This window comes from Sprattus sprattus (genome assembly GCF_963457725.1).
Source record: "Sprattus sprattus genome assembly, chromosome: 18".
NCBI classification, from domain to species: domain Eukaryota; kingdom Metazoa; phylum Chordata; class Actinopteri; order Clupeiformes; family Clupeidae; genus Sprattus; species Sprattus sprattus.
The window spans coordinates 4,811,177-4,832,324 of NC_137916.1; the positions used below are offsets into that span (position 1 = coordinate 4,811,177).

Genomic DNA, 21,148 nt, shown 5'->3' on the forward strand with positions numbered 1-21,148 from the left:
TGTATATAGCATGCACCCAGGAATTCTTTGCTCTTGCCATTGGCTTTGATCAGGATGACAAACCTCCTGTCACCTCCTGTCCTCCTCATTCTTTGACTTTGAACTTTTTTGCCCATTTGAAAATAGTAGCGAGACAGATGTTTCTTCTTCAAAGGCTGTCCGTATGAAAGTGCCTGCCTTTGTCAGGCCCCCTGTGGTTCCTCACCCCTCCCCCCCTGCCTGTGTCTCACTGCCAGAGCCTCAGTAGTTGGTCCCAAATACAGACTTTTAAAAAACAGGCTGAGAGATGAGGAAATGTGAGAGAATGTTTCCATATTCCAAGTTAGTCTACCTTTATGCAACTGCCTAGTGAAGTAAATGCTTTCAAGAAGCTTATGAAAATAAAACACTCTGTGTATGTTGATGTGTATTTTCTGTGTATGTGTCTGTTTGTGTATATTTGTGTGTGTGTGTGTGTGTGTGTGTGTGTGTGACCTATCTCCTCTATCTCTCCGTGCAGGTGGTGAGCTGAGGGGAGTTGAGTCATGAGCTGGCCAGGCGGTGGAGGTGGAGGTGGAGGCATCACTGGTGACTGCGCTGAGCCGGACCCCACCTCCTCTTCCCCCCCCAGAGCCTCGGGCCCAGGCCCCCGGCTCCAGGTGCAGCGCTCACTCTCGCGCGACACCATCACCATCCACTTCTCCGCCCAGGGCCGTGAGGAGGATGAGGACGAGGAAGAGCTGTACGGTTCCCCGCTGATCCAGAGCGTGGTGACAGCAGTGGAAGCCAGCGAGGAGTTCAACAGTCATGAGGGCGCAGCCGTCGATACCACTCCGCATGCCCACACTCCCGCCGTGCCCATCCTGCAGCCCTCCCCCTCAGCGTCCTCCTTCTCCTCCATCAGCTCCTCCTGGCCCTTGGATGCCCCCCCGGCCCCCGCCCCTGCCCCGGCCTCCATGCACCCCCTCTCCTCCAGCTCCTCCCCGGTCCGTACACCACAAGCCCCAGTGTCAGTGCTGCCCTCCAAGCCCTTCCTCAGCCTGGTCAAGTCCCTCTCCTCGGACGTGGAGCCTCGGGAGCCCCCCACGTCTTCAGTGGCCTGTGTCGCCCCTCCCTCTGTACGCGCGCCGCACCTCCAAGCCCGATCCCAGCACCGCCGCCATCTGATGAAGACGCTGGTCAAGTCCCTGTCCACTGACACGGCCAGGCCCGATTTGGACTCTCGCCTCAACCGCCACCTTTTCAATCCCTTCGCCCAGTCCCGCCCTGGGGCCCTCCATTCCATGAGCACTGGGGCCTCCACCTGCAGAGGTGGCTCCGTGACGGCCCCGTCGTCTCCGCTGGCCTCCCCGCTGGATGGCCGGTCGTCCTCCTCCTTCATGAAGGTCACAGAGGTGGAGGCCCGCATCGAGGACACGCGTCGCCGTCTGTCAGAGGCCATGAGCGAGCCCCTGTATCTGCTCAGCAAGTTCATGGGAGAGGAGGGGGGCGTCGGCTCGGCCGGGTCCGGTGTGACTTGTGCCGGCCAGCGCCCCAGAACCCTCTCCTCCAGCGCCAGTGAGTTGACCAGCCTGGCAGGCCTGAACGGACACCCTGAGACCAGCTACAGCATCAAGGAGGAGGAGGGGGACCTGGAGGAGAAGAACGAGGAGAAGAGGGATAGAAGCGACATCAGTGTCCCCTCACCCGGTCGAGTGGCCTCCTGTTCGCCGCCACTCCCCCGCTCCCCCCCTCTGGGGCTCGAGCGCTGCTCCCTGTCCGCCCTGGTCCGGCAGGAGGACGAGGAGTTCTGCGAGCTCTACAGCAAGGACTTTGAGCAGGACTCGGAGACGGAGCCTGAAGGCTGGCACGCTGCCGCCTCGCAGAGACGTCAGAGCAGCCTGACGGGCGCCTACAGCCAGGATGACACTGAGGATGAGGACAATGAAGATGATCAGGAGGAAGACCAGGCATCTGGTGTGCCCCATAACAGCCTCCTGCTCCTCATCTCTGTAGTGTATGGGTACTTTGTGCTGCCGCTGCCTCCTTATGTTGAAGCAGTGCTGATGGGCATGGCTGCGGGCTTCATGCTGGCCATCCTGGTGGTGTGGCTCTCGGCCCCCCGCCATACTCCCCTCACCTGCTCCTCTTTACCCAGGAGACGCAGGGGCCAGAGGTGGAACCTGACACCGCTGCATATCAAGGAGCCAGGGGTTTTTAAGGTAGGCCATGGTTTTCCACATGGTGAACATACTAACTGGGCTCTGATGTGTGAACCTGCACAGTATTATTCAGTCAGACTAATGAAGGACCGTTTACATCAGTATAGCACTGAAACAGTGCAGGTAGCAGTATAGCACATTGCTATCTGTATGTTTGTTGTAGTGACTTTCCAACCCTACATTTAAAAAACACAATCTGTGACACAAAGTATAGCTACAAAATGGAGATCATTAAGAACTTTCCAGAATCTGAATCATTCAATATGCCCTATGGTTATTCATTATTTATATTTCAATTGTAAAATGTGTGTTGTAAAACATACTGGTGGTCATAGTTTTGTAAGAATATGATATGTTGCACCACCAAATTCTACCAAAACTTATGAAGATGTACTTTTATGGCTTCTGCTATGGCGTCTGTCCTCTACTCTCCAGTGCTATCGGCTGTGGAGCTGATGAAGCTATTTAATAGGGCACTGAAGAGACTGTAGCTGCAATGGCCCAAAGCCATGAATGCATTTTACTGTATTCTGTCTCTGAATATGTCTAACCATGCCACCATCTTGGTGCAGGCAGATGGGCTGAACATTTGAAGGCATCCATTTCGAGACACATTTCATCATATTTACCTACGTAGAGCTTTATTGTGCAGATGTAGATGTGTGTGTATGTAACTTCGTTGTCGAATGTCGAAAGAGCATGCTTCCATTTTGACCTAGGTCTGTGAAGGTGTGTGAGTGAGGGAGTGAGGGAGGGAGTGAGGGAGATAGTGAGTGAGGTGAGTGAGGTGAGTGAGGGAGTGAGGGAGGGAGTGAAAGTGGGAGGGAGGGAGGGAGGGAGCACTTATATAAAGGATGGTGAACCTGCCTGGAATGTGTGGAGAGATGGAAAGGGGCCTGAGGCCACAGCTGTGGCTGAGAGAGGAGCAAGGGCGTAGGTTTGGTCTCAGCTTTGGTAGGGACACTGACCGCCCGCCCGCCCGCCCGCCCTACAACGTGAATGAGAGGGAGCACAAGAACTGAGCGTCTAGAAGCGATTATCATATGATAGACATATATGATGCATGTATATGTCTAAGGGCAGGATCTCAGGCACGTGCAAAAGTTGTTGTTGTCCAGTTGAAATCTAGATTCGAGAGTCACATGCGCGCGTTGTCCGATTTCCAGCGTAATCCGATCACTTATCTGGGGGTGTACATCGGATTGCAGTCGGACTTCAGTCGGACACAGGAAATCTAGATTTGGGGAGTCACATGAATTGGCTCTTCAATTGAAATCGGACTACGCTCGAAAACTGGACACATGTGTCCGCACTGAGTGTTTCGCAGTTTCCGAGCGTAGTCCGATCACGGAACCGCTCATGGTTCTTGTGCTCCCTCTCATTCACTTTGAAATACTGAAACCGAAACTGAAACTTTGAAACTGAAACGTTGACTGCGACTGAATGTGCTAATTCACTGAACAAATATTTTCATATTACTTTTCCACCACTTGTCAGTCATATAATCCATTCATATTGATGTGAATCAATCAATACTAATACAACTTTAACTGTGGTGTGTTTGTGTTTCATTTCACAACTTATTTACTGTATAATCAACGGTAGCAGATGCCCGCTTGTAAACATTCCACATTTGATTTGAACTGACGCGGCCAAGATCTGGATTTGTCCCTGCCCTGTGCCGTGAGATAACGCAGTTAACCCCCCATGGAGAGAGAAGTCGGGGGTTTGGCCAAAATCGGAGTACTGCCATCATGTGAACGCACTGAGTGAGGCAGCAGCGAGCTGTGCCTCGATTGCACAATCCCTTACAAACTGGGATTAGCGTGCGCATGCGTAGAACCTATTTAGTATTGTTGATCGGAGATACTAACATAGTATTGTAAGGAAAGAAGGACTTTTCGGAAATTTGTAATAATAGATCTCATTGAGGAAACAGGCAGTTCTTTTTCTATTTCCACTGCATTTTAATATAGCCTATGGTTAATTATCCAGACGAATAGTGTGAATGATAACATTCATGATTGTCTAAACATCCCTTAAACAGCAGCAATGTAATGCAATCTTTGCCTAAATGGACAATTTAACGTCTCACCTGAACCGCTGATGCTGACTCATCACCAACCTGCTCTACATCTGTAGCTTCAGGGTGCGATTTTTCCTGCACAGTAATCCATCAATTTAAACAGACTGCTACCATTTGTCAAGATTACAGGGATAGCCATATTACTATTCAAAGGGTCATATAGGCCTACTTATTACCAGTTAATATCACTTTTGAGTTGCTAGCCTGCTTTTACTAGGCTAAGCCTTATCCTTCTGGCTTCAACAAGATCAGCTGCTGCTAACACACTAGTCGAACGATTGCAGATGCCGCTAGGGATAGATTTAATACAAGCAAAAGTGACATGCTGTACTACACAAACAACGTTCAAAACATGTTTCCATTATAGAATGGGTGGCGATGTAGGCTAGCAGGATTGTAATGTGTGTAAAGTTTTCATATTAGCTAACTAACAACGACCTTCTTGATAGCTACATACTCTTTCGGTGGTGAAAAAACTTTTTGGTGACATTTTTCCTATCTACAAAGCACAATAGTGTCAAAAATATCACTGCTGAGACCAAACGGAAATCCAATATGAGGCTTTATTATTTACTGGCGTATTCTTTTAAGTAGCTTACCGTGTCAGACAGCTGCCAGCTCTCTTTCGGCAAGTCACTATTCTCAAAGTATCTCTGACCCTGCCACTTCAGCCAATTAAATGACATCATCTTGTATCGCAGGCTCGAGGGCGCATTGGTTAACTTGGAAATGTATTTTTTTCACTCTTATGGGCGACAAACATAGTATAGATAATAATACGAATGAGTTTGCAAATGTATTGTGCAAAATATTTTTTCCAAACTTGGTCGTGACTAGTCCCTACCAACCCTATGCAAACCTACGCTTGGAGAGGAGCCCCTGTGTTGGTGATGACAGTGGACCATGCTTTGTACACACCATACTTAACAAGCTACCCCCTGCACTCCCTCTCTCTCTCTCTCTCTCTCTCTCTCTCTCCTTCAGACTTAATTTGCCCTCTTATGATGATGTAACCCTCATCACACCATTACTGCTTGTCAAAAGTGTTTTTGAGGTGATTGAGGGGGTTGAGATGTGTATGTAGACTGAAGAGGACACACACCTCGGTAAAAAAGTAATACATACTTCATTACTTCATCTTAGCTGTAGTGAATACTTCCACTGTGAATGCCACTTGAATTGCATGTATGGATGCATCAATCTATACGGCTCAGACCCAGAACCCTAATGAATGGATGAAGGCTTTAGTATATAAATACGTTATTAGACCAGATCACAACAAAGGTGAACGACTCCAAGCAGCTTAAACATCAATGTTGTTTATCATGTGCCTTTTGACATTGCGTGTGCCATTATTGCAGGATGATTTCACCAGGTCCCTGGTCCCTAAGCAATAGAGCCCCCAGATACACATTCACCTCTCATCTCATCTTAGTTGCTTTAGAAGTGTAACGGCAGCCAGCGGGTCCAGTCCTGTGCAGTGAGTAAACCTCACTCCCCAACACCTTTAGAGACGTGCTAGCGACAGCCGCTAGCACCCATGGGTTATAGCCTCCTTGCTAGCACGCCTGCCTCCCATGCCTGATGTTGGGAGATTGAGTCTGATGCAGAACTGTACGTATCTACACAACGCAGGGTACAGAAGCATGGTTCTTAGTGAAGAGATGGCTTCTCAGGCAAACCTCTGACTTGTCACAACGTAGCATTTCCAAACCATAATGATTTTTTTGTGCAGAGGTTACATTGCGGGAACTAATTCCAACTAAAACATAACCGCAAATAGTTAGCCATGCTCTCCTCTTCTCTCCACGGCCATGCTAGTTCCCCCCCTTCCCCTTACTACTGGGACATGAGGGCACACCAACATGTCAATACATTTCACTCATGCAAATCTTAAGAATGGCTCTTACATATAGGAAATGGGAATATGTTCATGCAGTATTTCATCAAAGTTGTCATTCAACATCAACATCAGACTGTTCCATCACAACAGAATTCAAGCATGTTAATTCATGTCATCTGAAGTTAACCCTTAGGGGACACTGGCCTGCAGGTAGTCTGTTTTTAGTCTGTTTTTAGGTAGTCTGACATGCCTTGATGTTTTGTATGTTTCCTCTAACTAAAAACATTGATGCAAAAAGTACCATATTTGTATAAGATTAAAGGTTTCTGGTAGTGCTGTCAAACGATTAAAATATTTAATCGCGATTAATCGCATTTTTGTCATAGTTAACTCAAAATTAATCGTGACAATAATTTTTATTATATTATATTTTTATTTTATTTGAATGCTGTTATCAACATGGAAAAGTGGATTGGCTTGCTTTAAGCAATGTTTTATTTTATTGAAAAACAACATTGCCGAACAGGGCGGTACAAAATAAAATTATAAAGTGCACATTTAAGATAAACATGGACTCAGCCTATAGTGCAGTTAAACCATGACAGAGCTTTAAAGGAATATTGACAACAAGAATAAAAAACTATTTTCCCACCGGTGGGAACCTCTATAGGAAACAGAAATAGACACACTGTTGAGGCTACAACCTGGCTGCTATTGATGTGACACCCTTCTGTACATATGTGTGTGTGTGTGTGTGTGTGTGTGTGTGTTTTAGGGCTGGATGAATGAGATCGTCAGCTACGACCCAGAGACTTACCACGCCACCCTGACCCACTCTGTGTTTGTGAGGCTGGAGGGCTCCACGCTGCGCCTGTCCAAACCCAGCCGCAACATCCCCCGCCGAGCCGCCTTCAACGAGCCCAAACCCGACGTCAGCTACATCAGCCAGAAGATCTATGACCTATCTGACAGCAAGGTGTGTGTGTGTGTGTGTGTGTGTGTGTGTGTGTGTGTGTGTGTGTGTGTGTGTGTGTGTGTGTGTGTGTGTGTGTGTGTGTGTGTGTGTGTGTGTGTGTGTGTGTGTGTGTGTGTGTGTGTGTGTGCGTGTGTGTGTGCGTGCGTGCGTGTATGCGTCCGTGTGTGCGTATGCATGTGTGTGTTTTGAGATAACTTTGTTAACATAAGTATTAACAAACTTTGCATTCTGCATTGCGCTGCTTTTGGCTCATTTCATGCTAAATCACCTAGAGGTCCCCACAATGTTTTATCATGCGGTCCCATACTCCAGATATGGGCACAGGCAAAGTTTCAATGCCCAGCAGCTCCAAGGACGTTTTGCTGTATTAAAAACAAATACTGTACAGTGCATACAGATCTTTCCCATGGTTCTGTGTGTGTGTGTGTGTGTGTGTGTGTTTGTTCACACATGGCTGTGGCTGTTCTTGTGCTCATGGGATCTTTCCCATGGTTCTGTGTGTGTGTGTGTGTGTGTGTGTGTGAGTGTGTGTGTGTGTGTGTGTGTGTGTGTGTGAGATCTGTCCCATTGTTCTCTGAGAGGAACTAAGTTTGGACTCCTCTTTGTCTGCAGATCTCTCTGGTGCCGCAGAGTCTGGCCAGGAAACGTGTATGGAACAAAAAGTACCCCATCTGCATTGAGCTGGGTCCCCAGGAAGACTTCATGGCCAGAGCCCAGGGAGACAGGCCTGAGACTGGGGAGGAGAGACGCGCGTCTGGGGGCGAGAGGCCAGAGGGTGGCAGCTCGAGGAGTGAGGAGGGGATGGTGAGGAGGCAGTCTGGCGACCTCACGCTCTACCTCTTCGGAAGGACTGGCCGGGAGAAAGAGGAGTGGTTCCGTCGAGTTCTCTTTGCGTCGAGGCTCAAGCCTGAGGCAAGGAGGCCTGACAGCATAGCAGGTGGTAAGAGCCCAGCAGAGACCCTAAGCCCTCTCTCCCTGGCTGGCATCCGCAGCCCAGAATAGATTAGCAGTGAGATGCTATCCTAAAGAGATTTCGAGGGCTGATATTTGCAGGTGGTATGTTTCAGCTGAGTAAGCCTCCTTAGTGTGGGCACTGTGAATATGAAAGCCAAATATCTTACTGCAGCACTTTCTCAACACATCAGTATATTGTTTTGGACTGGCAGGCTTCAGTGTCATGAAGGTATATGTCTTGTGCATTGATAATTATGCTTTGGGGCTGTACATACGGTGCAGAATAGAAAATAGAAATAGAAAACAGACCACTGCAATGCTGAATGTTTGACCCTGTTTTTAAAGAGAAGGCGGCAGTCAGTCTGCTATGATAGAAAATTCTTCTGTTCTGTTATAGGGTTGCACAAGTAGCATACATCATTTGAGTAATCGTTTCCTGGGTTGTATGGGCAGTGTCTTGTATCATTTATAAGACTATGCAACTATGATGGGTTGCTCTCTACGGAGCCCCCTAAAGGTTATGGTGGGATTTTTTTTTTTGAGCTACCTTAGTACTTTTGAGTTCTTGCCAAAATGTTGAGCGTTCCCACGCAATTTTGCGTTACCTCACAATTTTTTGCATTACCTCACAATCCTTTTGCCACTAACATGCAACACCACGACATGGAAACACTTATTGAATTGTGCTGTCTTTGGAAAGCGCTTTAACTGAAAACTGAGTCTGCGCAGGAGCTAGTGCAAAACCTTGGGAGGGGTTATTACATTATTAGACATAAATACACTATTAGGGATGCAAATTATCGATTAATTCATTAATCATTAGTTGATAATCTTATCGATCGACTTTCGATTAATTGATAAGCGGCGTTTTTCACCTGAGTTTCAGTGCTTCAATAGGGCCTTTACAAATATCAGCTAAATAGTTGAGTTATTCTATTCTATTACATTATGATAATTCTATTCTATTCTATTCTATTATACATTCCTCAAGTAATTATGCATTAGGAAAAGAAAGCAGAAAAGTTTTTTTTATGGTATAACAAAATATATTCTTTAATTTAAAACAAAGAAATAAATTATGGACTGGCTCAGTTCTTGCATTTGAAACAGACATTAAAAAAAAAAGAATAGAAGAAATGAAATAGAGAGCCAAACAGAATATTATTGAGCCTATCTTGTAACTATATATGTAATCTTGTATCTAACTTGTGGATAGATTATGAAGAAACTGCATCTAGGCTATTACAAGCTAAATTTAACTCGCGCTCACGTTAGTGAGGGATAGAGTAGTTACATTCTTAATGGCAAGCCATCAGGCAAAGGTAAGCTAGCCCGCTAACGAGCTAGGTATCTAATATCATTAAGCCTGAGTGAGCTAGTCCGCTATCAAGCTAAATAGCCAACTCAACTCTTACTTACTTACTAACTCTCATGAGCCAAACTCGCGGGCTTACGTTAGCGCGGGAGTAGACAGAGATATTCATATTCATAGCAAGGTGAGCTAGCCCGCTAACGAGCTAGGTAGCTAACTCTATGAAGTCTAGGTGAGCTAGCCCGCTAACGAACTAATAGCTAACTTGAGTTTTAAGACTACAGTCTTAACTCGCGGCAGTAACCAGGTGAACTGGTGGTGCCATGCAGGACAGCAGCATGCACAGTGTTCAAATGATAACTGAGTGAGCTAGTGGAACTATTGTATTTCAATACCGCATTACACAGAGAACATTTGACTTCTTTGCCTGAATTAACAATGTTGAAGTGGTCCCACACCGCACTTCTTCTCGCTCGCTTCATTTTGTTTTCAACCGGTCTCTCGCGCTAGCGCCCTCTAGCGATTAATCGTGATTAATACATTTTGATCGAGCAACCTCTTAATCGACAATTAATCTAAAGTCGATTAATCATTTGCATCCCTATACACTATATATGTCTATGGTTATTACTGGTGTAGCCAAGTTCGGAGCTGAAATGCTTTTCATCATTTTTTATCCAGCACCATCCAAAACACTTACTCATCAACTCTTCTTCTCGGCTCTCAACTCCATTCAAAACCTGCTTCATCCCGATTCCAAACAAGGCCGTATGGGAAATGTAGTCAATATTTAAGCAATATAGCACGAGTGGGAGTGGGGTAGGTAAGGGATAATCCCACGGGTGGTGTTCGGCAGTAGCCATCAAGGCCGAAGGCCGAGTGGCGTAGGCAACAACACCCGTGGGATTATCCCTTACCTACCCCACTCCCACTCGTGCTATATTGCCTAAATATTGACTAATATTATTAACTATATGACTAATATTATTATCCCTTACCTACCCGACTCCCACTCAAATTCAGTCCCTATTCTGTAGTGTTTTGATGTAGCATTGTAGCTGTTCATTGTCGTGGCTAATGACATGGATGTTTAAATGGTTTAAATGTTATCTTTGCCTATTAAATCCATGATAGCAAATGTCTGTGCCATCTCTACCCCAGTCTACCTGCCCTCCCATGGGGGCTTGCCCCACAGCCGCAGCAGTAGCCGGGGCAGTCTGGAAGAGGCCCTACAGTCCCAGCCGCGGACCAAGGAGCTCCCGGCGGGGGTCAAGCAGAATGTGCTGGACTACAGCGTGTACATGGCTCAGTACGTGAGCCCAGGAGCCACCAGTCGCCCCACCAGCCCCTCCCCCAGCGCACCAAGCAGCCCAGGGGCTAGCAAACAGGTAGCTCACGCTAGGTCACCTCAGTTGTGCTTATGTATACTAAATGCAACTGACTTTTAAAACAACTGCAAACGGAGATTCAGACCTAGCTTGAAGAGGTTTGATATAAGAGGTCTCGGGTAGTTAAATCATGTCTCTTTATGTCTCCTTTGTTTGATCTTGAGGGAAAACACTTAGATTTGTAAGCCGATTAAAAACTTGCTTTCAGCCACACATGGACTGTTTAATTACATTTAACTTGGAGCTCCTCTTCAGCAATTGTTGTCATTTTTTCTATATTGTTTCCAGGTGCTGGACACTCAGGGGGAAGAGTGTGAGTCTGCGTCTGAGTCGTGGGCTAATGCCCTGATAGGGAGGATCTTTTGGGACTTCCTAGGGGAGAAGTACTGGGCTGACATGGTGTCTAAGAAGATCCAGATGAAGCTGAGCAAGATCCGGGTAGGCATCTCTCAACCCGTTAGTCACACATATATGATCCGGGTAGGCATCTCTCAACACGTTAGTCACACATATAAGATCCGGGTAGGCGTCTCTCAACCAGTTAGTCACACATATAAGATCCGAGTAGGCGTCTCTCAACCAGTTAGTCACACATATAAGATCCGGGTAGGCGTCTCTCAACCAGTTAGTCACACATATAAGATCTGGGTAGGCGTCTCTTAGCCAGTTAGTCACACATATAAGATCCGGGTAGGCATCTCTCAACCAGTTAGTCACACATATAAGATCCGGGTAGGCATCTCTCAACCAGTTAGTCACACATATAAGATCCGAGTAGGCGTCTCTCAACCAGTTAGTCACACATATAAGATCCGGGTAGGCGTCTCTTAGCCAGTTAGTCACACATATAAGATCCGGGTAGGCGTCTGTCAACCAGTTAGTCACACATATAAGATCCGGGTAGGCATCTCTCAACCAGTTAGTCACACATATAAGATCTGGGTAGGCGTCTGTCAACCAGTTAGTCACACATATTCTGTGTCTAGAGGGATGACTTCTGGGAACTTATCCATTATCCCTTATATTTAATTTTCTCTCCCAGTTTGCGTGTTGGTACTTATGTGCATGTTTGTGTGTGTCGGTGTCCATTTTGTCCCACAAACATTATACACTCCAGATTATAGAAAAGAACCCCTTGCTGGCTCTGCACTGCCTTACATGGATAAATTGAGGATTAAAATGGTTTAGCTGGAAAAGTTCCTGTGAATGAACAATCCTGCTGCTGTCTGACTGGCTGTTTCTGTGCTGTTGCAGTTGCCATACTTTATGAATGAGCTAACTCTGACTGAACTTGACATGGGCGTCACTATACCCAAGATACTGAAGGCCTCTAAACCCTATGTGGATCATCAAGGTAAGAATGTGCTAGGACAGAATAGCCCTGATTAATTAGATTAATAGATTAAATATTATTTAGAAAATTATGGAGCAAATCATGAGGGAAACTTTGATACACTGAGATATGAATGTCTGGTAATTCACTTTGCCACTTTGAACTATGCTACTCTACATTAAAAAAAATAAGTTGTTCAAATTACTTAACATTGTTATGTCAATGTTTTCCATCTAATCAGAATCAGAATCAGATTGTATTTGCCAATTAAGTTAGAATATACAAGGAATTTGACCTGGTGAACTGACTCTCCATGTGCTTACACATATATTACACATAATATACATTACAACACAATACAAAAACAAACACAATACAATACAAAAACAACAGTGCAATGGTCTATGAACAAAAACAACAGTGCAATGGTCTATGAAGTTTGACAAAGTATGTACAGGAGCTATGAATTTTTACAATAGTGCAAAGAAGAAAGTGGAGAGTGCAAGAAGTGCAGGGATAAATATATATGCTACATGGATAAATATGTATGTTACTTTGAGTTGTTCAATAGTGAGACAGCGAGGGGGAAGAAACTGTTTTTGTGTCTGGAGGTTTTTGTGAACAGAGATCTGTAACGCCTACCAGAGGGGAGGCGTTTGAAAAATTTGTTTCCGGGGTGAGAGGGGTCTGCAATGATTTTTCCTGCCCGTTTCCTGACTTTGGCGGTGTACAGGTCTAGGATGGTGGGCAGGTTGGTACCGATGATCTTTTCAGCAGACCTGACTGTCCGTTGGAGTCTGTTCTGGTCCAGTTTGGTGGCTGAGCCAAACCAGACAGTTACTGAAGTGCACAGAACAGACTCTATGACTGCAGTGAAGAACTGGATCAGCAGCTCCTGAGGCAGGTTGTACTTCCTAAGCTGGCGCAGGAAGTACATCCTCTGCTGGGCCTTCTTGATGATGGTGTTGATGTTGGGTTCCCACTTCAGGTTCCTGGAAATAGTGGATCCCAGAAACTTGAAGGATTCAACAGCCAACACAGTACTGTTGAATATGGTGAGGGGGGGCAGTGCTGGGGGGCTCCTCCTGAAGTCCACTGTCATCTCCACGGTTTTAAGCGTGTTCAGCTCTAGGTTGTTGCGACCGCACCACAGGGCCAGCTGTTCAACCTCCCGCCTGTATGCAGACTCATCATCATCACGGATGAGGCCGATGACTGATGTGTCGTCTGCAAATTTTAGGAGTTTAACAGATGGGTCACCTGAGGTGCAGTCGTTGGTGTAGAGTGAGAAGAGCAGTGGGGAGAGCACACATCCCTGAGGTGCACCAGTGCTGACTGACCGGGTGCTGGATGTTGTTTCACCCAGCTTCACCTGCTGCTTCCTGTCTATCAGGAAGTTTGTGATCCACTGACAGGTGGAGGCAGGCACAGTGAGCTGGGTGAGTTTGGTGAGGAGGACTTCTGGGATGATGGTGTTGAATGCCGAACTGAAGTCGACAAACAGCATCCTTGCATAGGTCCCTGGGGAGTCGAGGTGTTGTAGGATGTGATGCAGCCCCATGTTGACTGCATCATCCACTGATCTGTTTGCCCGGTAGGCAAACTGCAGAGGGTCCAGCAGGGGGCCTGTGATGGCCTTCAGATGGGTCAACACCAGTCTTTCAAAGGACTTCATGACCACAGATGTCAGGGCGACGGGTCTGTCGTCATTCAGTCCAGTGATGGAGGCTTTCTTGGGGACTGGGATGATGGTAGAGCGTTTGAAGCAGGAGGGGACTTCACACAGCTCCAGAGATCTATTGAAGATCAATTATTGTATTAATGTAATACTATAATTACAGAGGAAAGAACTAACGTATGTGAAACCAACAAGACTGTATTAAGTAATTTCAATATTATTTGGTCAAGTTAGCCATAATTGATCAGGCAGTGTTCATCTGACTAAACAGACCTTCATTACACTGACCTAACTCACTTATGTAATTCTAACTCAACTGGATTTACTAACACCAACTGAACAGCTCTTTGTAATTCCAACTTAACTGATTTGAATAAGCAGTACCTAAATGGTTTTCATTGTTATAAAGCCTAGTTATGTCAACAAACAATGAAGGCTGACTCCAGTCAGTTTATTGTTGCACACGTGCATATAGTAGATGACAACACACACAAGTCGCCGTGAACTTGACTTCTGCATTTTCCCGGAATGTCCTTCCTCCAGGACCCCAGAAGCAGTGGGCAGCTTTTAAGCGCCTTGGGACCAACCATTTTGAAGTGAAGTGAACCGTCCATCTTGGTTAGGGATTGATAGGAGAGTGTGCTGTTGGGGTCCTTGTGGACACTGGGAGAACATGTAAACTCCACACAGAAAGGCCCGGGAGATACGTAGCCCACCTGAGCACTGAGGGTCTGGGGAGGACCTGCCCCCCAAACCAACAGTGCCCCATGCATGAATCAAACCCATGACCTTCTTGCTGTGAGGCGGCAGTGCAAGGACCTGAGCCACCATGCCATACCTTGGTTATATAATATTATTTATTACCAATTGAAAACAACAAAAATCATGTGACATCGACATGATATCATTCAACACATACCAAACTCTGGGTGTGGTAAAGAAAGAATTATAAGTTTTATATAAAATGGTTATGTATTAGCAATTTAGCTTTTACATGCATCTTCAAGGACTGTCAGGCAAATCATCTACATTTAGTTATCAAATATTGAAATGTATTATATGGCAACTGCAGTACGAACATTCTGATTGGCTAATGCCTAGTCATGCCATCCGCGTATTGCCCTATTCACCGGTTAACACAGATTCTTTTTGCTCTCTGATGACAAGATCGCTATTTTAATGTATGTCTGTCAGGTAGCATTTTGTTAATTTAGCTAGCTAGCATTAATTTAGCTAGCTAGCTAACATGTGCTCATGTCTCATATATGCTTGATTTTTGTAAGACAAATACCGTAGGGCCAGCAATATCACTCTTAAACCATGCACAAATATTTCAACATCACAGAATAAAATATACCAGCTGGGTAAGACTGTGACATCCAGCACATTAATTTGAACACAGCATCACACTCAAAATGGAGTCAGCTTCTGAGCATGTGCAATGTAAGACCTACAGAAACCCATCTAGGACATTCTTGTATAGAGGTGATTGTGCCATTCACTCAACAGTGTTATGTTTAATTAACTTAGCTGGCATCTTTTGCTTTTTACAAGTTTTCATTTTAAGTTAGACTTACTAAAGTGGCCTAGATTTTAGAGGTGATCGTGCCATTCACTCAACAGTGTTATGTTATATTAACTTAGCTGGCTTCTTTTGCTCTAACAAGTTTCCATTTTAAGTTAGATTTACTAAAGTGGACTAGATTTTAAAACCAAACTCAGAAATGTTAATTCTATTGAATATAAGTACATTTATTTGATTCAGCAAATCACAGAATTCACTTTTTTGAGTGTAGGCGGATTGTGGTAAGATACTGTTTTAGATGTTGAGCTATGCTACTCTAGGCGGATTGTGGTAAAATACTGTTTTAGATGTTGAGCTATGCTACTCTAGGCGGATTGTGGTAAGATACTGTTTTAGATGTTGAGCTATGCTACTCTAGACGTATTGTGATAAGATACTGTTTTAGATGTTGAGCTATGCTACTCTAGACGTATTGTGGTAAGATACTGTTTTAGATGTTGAGCTATGCTACTCTAGGCGGATTGTGGTAAGATACTGTTTTAGATGTTGAGCTATGCTACTCTAGACGTATTGTGGTAAGATACTGTTTTAGATGTTGAGCTATGCTACTCTAGACGTATTGTGGTAAGATACTGTTTTAGATGTTGAGCTATGCTACTCTAGGCGGATTGTGGTAAGATACTGTTTTAGATGTTGAGCTATGCTACTCTAGACGTATTGTGGTAAGATACTGTTTTAGATGTTGAGCTATGCTACTCTAGGCGGATTGTGGTAAGATACTGTTTTAGATGTTGAGCTATGCTACTCTAGACGTATTGTGGTAAGATACTGTTTTAGATGTTGAGCTATGCTACTCTAGACGTATTGGGGTAAGATACTGTTATAAATGTTGAGCAAAATGAACAAAACAAGCAGTGAAAGCCTGATGTGAGGGTCGCCTGAGGACAGAGCTGGTGTCATGGCTGGAGGTGGGAGGAAGCTCTTCTAGTAGTCAGATTAATGAAGTGTCACCTCCCCAGCTTGGCCAATTTATGAGCAGCGCACTGAGGCGTCTCTTAGAGGAGCCCCATTAGGGATTTCAATGAGCCATCACTTGGTCTGGAGAGAAGGTCTGCCAGTATTGTGTGTGTGTGTGAGTTTGGGGACACACTCATTTTAGTGCTGGCAAACAATCAAATCTGAGCCATCTTTATTGTAAAAGGCTGTTTAAATGGAGCTCAAACACTGTCAGACGTCAACCTCATCAATCAGTACTCTTATAAACAATGCCAGTGTATTGGAGTAAGAAATGTTCGGTCAAACCCGATCGGCAAAATTACATGGTATTAACATAAGTGGAGATGATGAGTCAAAAAAGCAAATGGCATATCTGCGGTGGATTTCATGCAGATGTACCTGTTAGTCACGGATGGAGTTGGTCCATCCATGGCAGACTTGAGTGGCGACGGCTGAGTCAGAAGTGAAGCCTCCCTGCCCACCATGCTGGAACTCTGAAACGTTCACACTCGTTATGTTAAGAGCTGGGCTGCAGGGAGGAGGAGGAGGAGGAGTAGGAGGAAGCCTGGCTCACTCTTGACCTCTCATATTTCTGTGAAGTTGTGCTGTGTGTTTACTGCCATAGCAATAACAGCCATCAAGAAATGCTCTTCTGTAAAACTGTAATGATGTCTTTTTCCCCCTGTATCAGCGACCTGAGCAGCTTCCATCCGTGTTTAAATACATTATCTAATAGAGGTTTTCTCTCCCCCCCGAAGGCCTGTGGTTTGATCTGGAGATCTCCTATCACGGCTCCTTTCTAATGACGCTGGAGACCAAGATGAACCTGTCCCGGCTGGGCAAGGAGGGAGAGGGGCTCGGTGAACAGGGGAAAGAGGGGTAAGAGCAGCTGTCTCTGTTCTCCTTGAAAACCACTGACCTTTCAAAGCAGCAAAATCTCTGTAAGTAACGGCACTGTATTGTAATGCAGTCACTGCTATCAGCATGTCTGAAGCTGCTCCTGTGGGCTATCTGTTCTTAAAATCACTTAAAAGCTCTTTGGACATGTAGTCACATTTATTAGGACTCCTTCCTATGCTATTATTTGTTAAATTGCATATATTTCTCTCTGCCGTGTTCTTTATCTCTCTGGACGCACTCCTTTCTGGCGCCATTATTCCACTGGTGAGTTGAGACAGTCTAACACTCACCTCTGATTATGTCGCTAGATAGACAGGTGAAATCAAAGATGTCTGCGCTTCCTAAAACATGTTCCTCTGTCTTTCTTTGTGTGTGGGTCTGTGCGTGTGTGTGTGTGTGTGTGTGTGTATGCGCGTGTGTGTGTGTGTCTGTCTGTGCGTGTGTGTGTGTGTGTGTGTGTGTGTGTGTGTGTCTGTCTGTGCGTGTGTGTGTGTGTCTGTTTGTGTGTGTGTGTGTCTGTGCAAATGTATATGTATATATGTCCATGGGTTTGCATGCACTAGGCCAAGGCCACGGATGTACTGTTTGGCTGACAGTGATGAAGAGTCGTCTAGTGCTGGATCGTCTGATGAAGAGGAGTCGCAGGAAGTCTTCACAGATAAGGCCCTCCCTCCGGGGGCGGAAAGGTGGAAGACTCATTTCAATGACTGATTTTGGCTGTTATAAATGTTGATGAAGTCATGGTATTGTTGCCATTTAAAAAAAATGGCACGCTAAGTTCTTAACTGGGATAATGTGTCAGGATAGAGAGAATGAGAGAGAGGGTGAGAGAAAAAAAGAAAAGTAAGAAAGAGAGCCACAGAGTGAGAGGGGGGATTTGAGGAAAGAATAATCTCTGATTCAGACCCTGTAAATGAGCAAAAAGCAAAGTGACATGTGAGAGGGGAGGCAGAGGCTGCTCTATGAATAAGAGATTGAGTCTGACTCACTTGTCAAGATGGCCTTTCTTCTTCTTCTAGCTTCGTTGGTGGCCACCGGCCCAGCAAGATCATACGCTTCATGGACAAAATTGCCAAGTCCAAGTATTTCCAGAAAGCCACTGAGACTGAGTTCATCAAGAAGAAGATGGAGGAGGTGTCCAACACCCCCCTCTTGCTCACTGTGGAAGTGCAGGAGTTCAAAGGGACACTGGCAGTCAACATCCCTCCACCCCCCACCGACCGAATATGGTAAGCTCCTCTTTGGGTCCACCTCCTCTCTCTTGCAGGCAAACAGGGGCTTATTACAGTTGGCTCACATTGGGAATAAAAAGTATCCACACACAATCAAATGTATTTAAAAGAGGCATCTATATCCTTTATATGATATGGATAAACCATAAGGATTAAACCAATATGCCCCATAATGGAAAAGTTTAACTGATGACTGCCCTCTGCTGGTTGTATTCAGGAGCAGCAATCAGTGAGTCCATTTTACAGGTTAAAACGAGCTATGCCAATACATGCGTCAGTTTAAAAATAACTATGGAAAAAGAAATAGAGGATATAATGACCTTTCGTTTAATGGACATGATGTCATGATTCCAGGTATGGCTTCCGGAGCCCACCGTACCTGGAGCTGAAGGCTCGACCCAAACTGGGGGAGAGAGAGGTGACCTTTGCCCACGTTACCGACTGGATTGAGAAAAAACTTGACCAGGAGTTTCAGGTTAGAAATGGATTTTTTGTCTTGTTTTAAATTCCCTATAGAGTATCATTAGTTTCCAGTGTACTAGGTGAGCTCCTCAACACATTTTCATCATAGTATCTGAAACATGAATTGAGAAATAGTGACTTCACTCCTTTCATTGGTATGTGTTGGGTAATTATTGTGACCTCTTTACATGTGGGTGTTTGAAGCCTCTTCAGAGCCTGAGGAGGCTCCTGTGTTCTAGCCTGGCTGCTTGCATTCCCTCTGAGGCAGAATAAAGGACTTCCATGGTTTTAGGATGCCAATGGGACTATTTTAGGGGGCGGTGTCATTCATTTATGGCCACCCACTTGTCTGAGGTTCAAAGCAATGTGCTTGTCATCTTACCACTGCTATTTTAATTATCAGTTTGCTCACAGATGACTTGCTGGAGGGGTAGCTAACTGTTTGCTGATTGTACAAGCAAAGCAATAAAGCAAGGGTGATCCTTGTTTGTGACTCCTGGAACCTATAATTACAATCCACACGCCTATGGTTCTTTGACTCTCTTGGGTGTTCTGTGGAGGGTAAACTTGTTCCATCACGATTTCCTCCTCCAAAGCACACTTGCAGCAAGTTAATGAAAAGCAGGTAGGACAATATGTAGCCATATCAAAGTATCTCTGAGTGTAAGTATCTGTCATTTCACATGTATGGACATGTGTCTGAGTTGTAATAATCATTTCACATTTCAGCAGTGGTGGAAGAAGTACTGAAGTTTATTACTTAAGTAAAAGTACAAGTAAACAGGCAAATGAAAGTAAAAGTAAAAGTACTACATCAACAGTCCTACTTAAGTAAAAAGTACTCACTTTTAAATTTACTTTAAAAGTAAAAGTAAAAGTACTCACGCAATGGGTTGTCTCAATGTCTAGGCTGTGCCATTTTGATAAAGAAATAGCGACTGGTAATAAATGCCTCTACAGATGTCACTACTAGTAATAATTATAAGCAACAACATTTGTTAATTGGAAAGGTTGGTGTACTTATTGGGCCTATTGTCTGTAATACTGTTCACACTCTATTTTAAAATTCTGCAGATGACAAGTTATCTACCAGGGATTATTTGCAAAGTTAATACCATTAAGCCAAACCAATAAAGACACAATTGTATATCTTTTAATCTTTTATTTAATTGTAAACGTGTAAAAAATGGAAATATGAAACATGAAAAACAAATGGAGTTGTTAAACTGGTCAATGCAGAGTTTTATGCTCTATTGATTGCAGAAAAGGAAAAAAAAAAAAAACATATTGAGTAACCCAAGACTAGGCATTAGGTTTGCATGCCAGGCAATAACCAGTCAATACAAAAGGCAAATCTTCACGTTAGCTTGACATTGCTAAACTACCAGCTTTATCTTACCACTACGTTAAATAAATACATTTTGCTAGATAACAGTATAAAACCATGTCATTAACCGCATACGAAATGCAAAAGTCATAGACATTAACTTAGCATAGCAAGAACTCCGCATAATTTGACCTGTTTCTCCAAATTTGAAGGCGATTTTTTGAGGTAGACAGGAAACGCACTGAAACCTCCACGGGTTATTCTTGGGGCCTCTGAACTTGAACATGTCCTCAGATGAGGCTGACTCTGAATCCACGTGAAAAGTTGTTTGTTAGTCAGGCTGTTTGTCGAATGTTTAAGCAAAACAGGCAAGCTACCGTGGTGCTGCTGCTGCTGCCAAATACACACTCTGCTGTCGTTGGAGCTGAACCTGATTGGCTGAAACGTCCTAAAGCAACGCAATCCATATTTTTGTGTAGGCAACATTTTGGCGAAACTGTGTTCATAAAATGTAACGAATAACGACACATATTGTAGAAATGTAGCAGAGTAAAAGTATAGATAATAGCTGCAAAATGTAACGAAGTAAAAGTAAAAAGTATGCACTATTATTTTTACTCAAGTAAAGTACAGATACGTAAAAATGTAACGAAGTACAGTAACGAAGTAAAAATACTTCGTTACATTCCACCACTGCATTTCAGTGTCTACTTTTTTCACATTGTTGTTTTTTCACAGAAAATATTTGTCATGCCAAACATGGATGATATTTGGCTACCCATCATGCACTCTGCTATGGACCCACGCTCAAACACCAGCCTGTTAGCAGTGATGACGGACGCTTTGAAGGAAACTGAGCTCTCCTGTGACTCAGAACTCTCCACTCAAGAGTGACATGTGACAAAACTGCTCTCTTCAGGGAAAATGAAAACAAAATGCACAGCGGAGTGAGAAGA

At 44.5% G+C, this 21,148-nt stretch overlaps 1 protein-coding gene across 1 annotated transcript; it reads left to right on the forward strand.

Annotated features, from left to right (window-relative positions):
- Positions 1–524: 524 nt before the first annotated feature.
- On the forward strand, positions 525–21,086 carry tex2 (testis expressed 2; the record flags this gene model as incomplete). The annotated part of the gene is made up of 11 exons (XM_080857098.1): positions 525–2,180; positions 6,885–7,085; positions 7,698–8,025; positions 10,513–10,739; positions 11,028–11,177; positions 11,994–12,093; positions 17,030–17,150; positions 17,735–17,857; positions 18,191–18,400; positions 18,758–18,878; positions 20,931–21,086. The coding sequence occupies 11 exons, from the start codon at positions 525–527 to the stop codon at positions 21,084–21,086; spliced, it is 3,393 nt and encodes a 1,130-aa protein (XP_080713224.1).
- Positions 21,087–21,148: the final 62 nt, after the last annotated feature.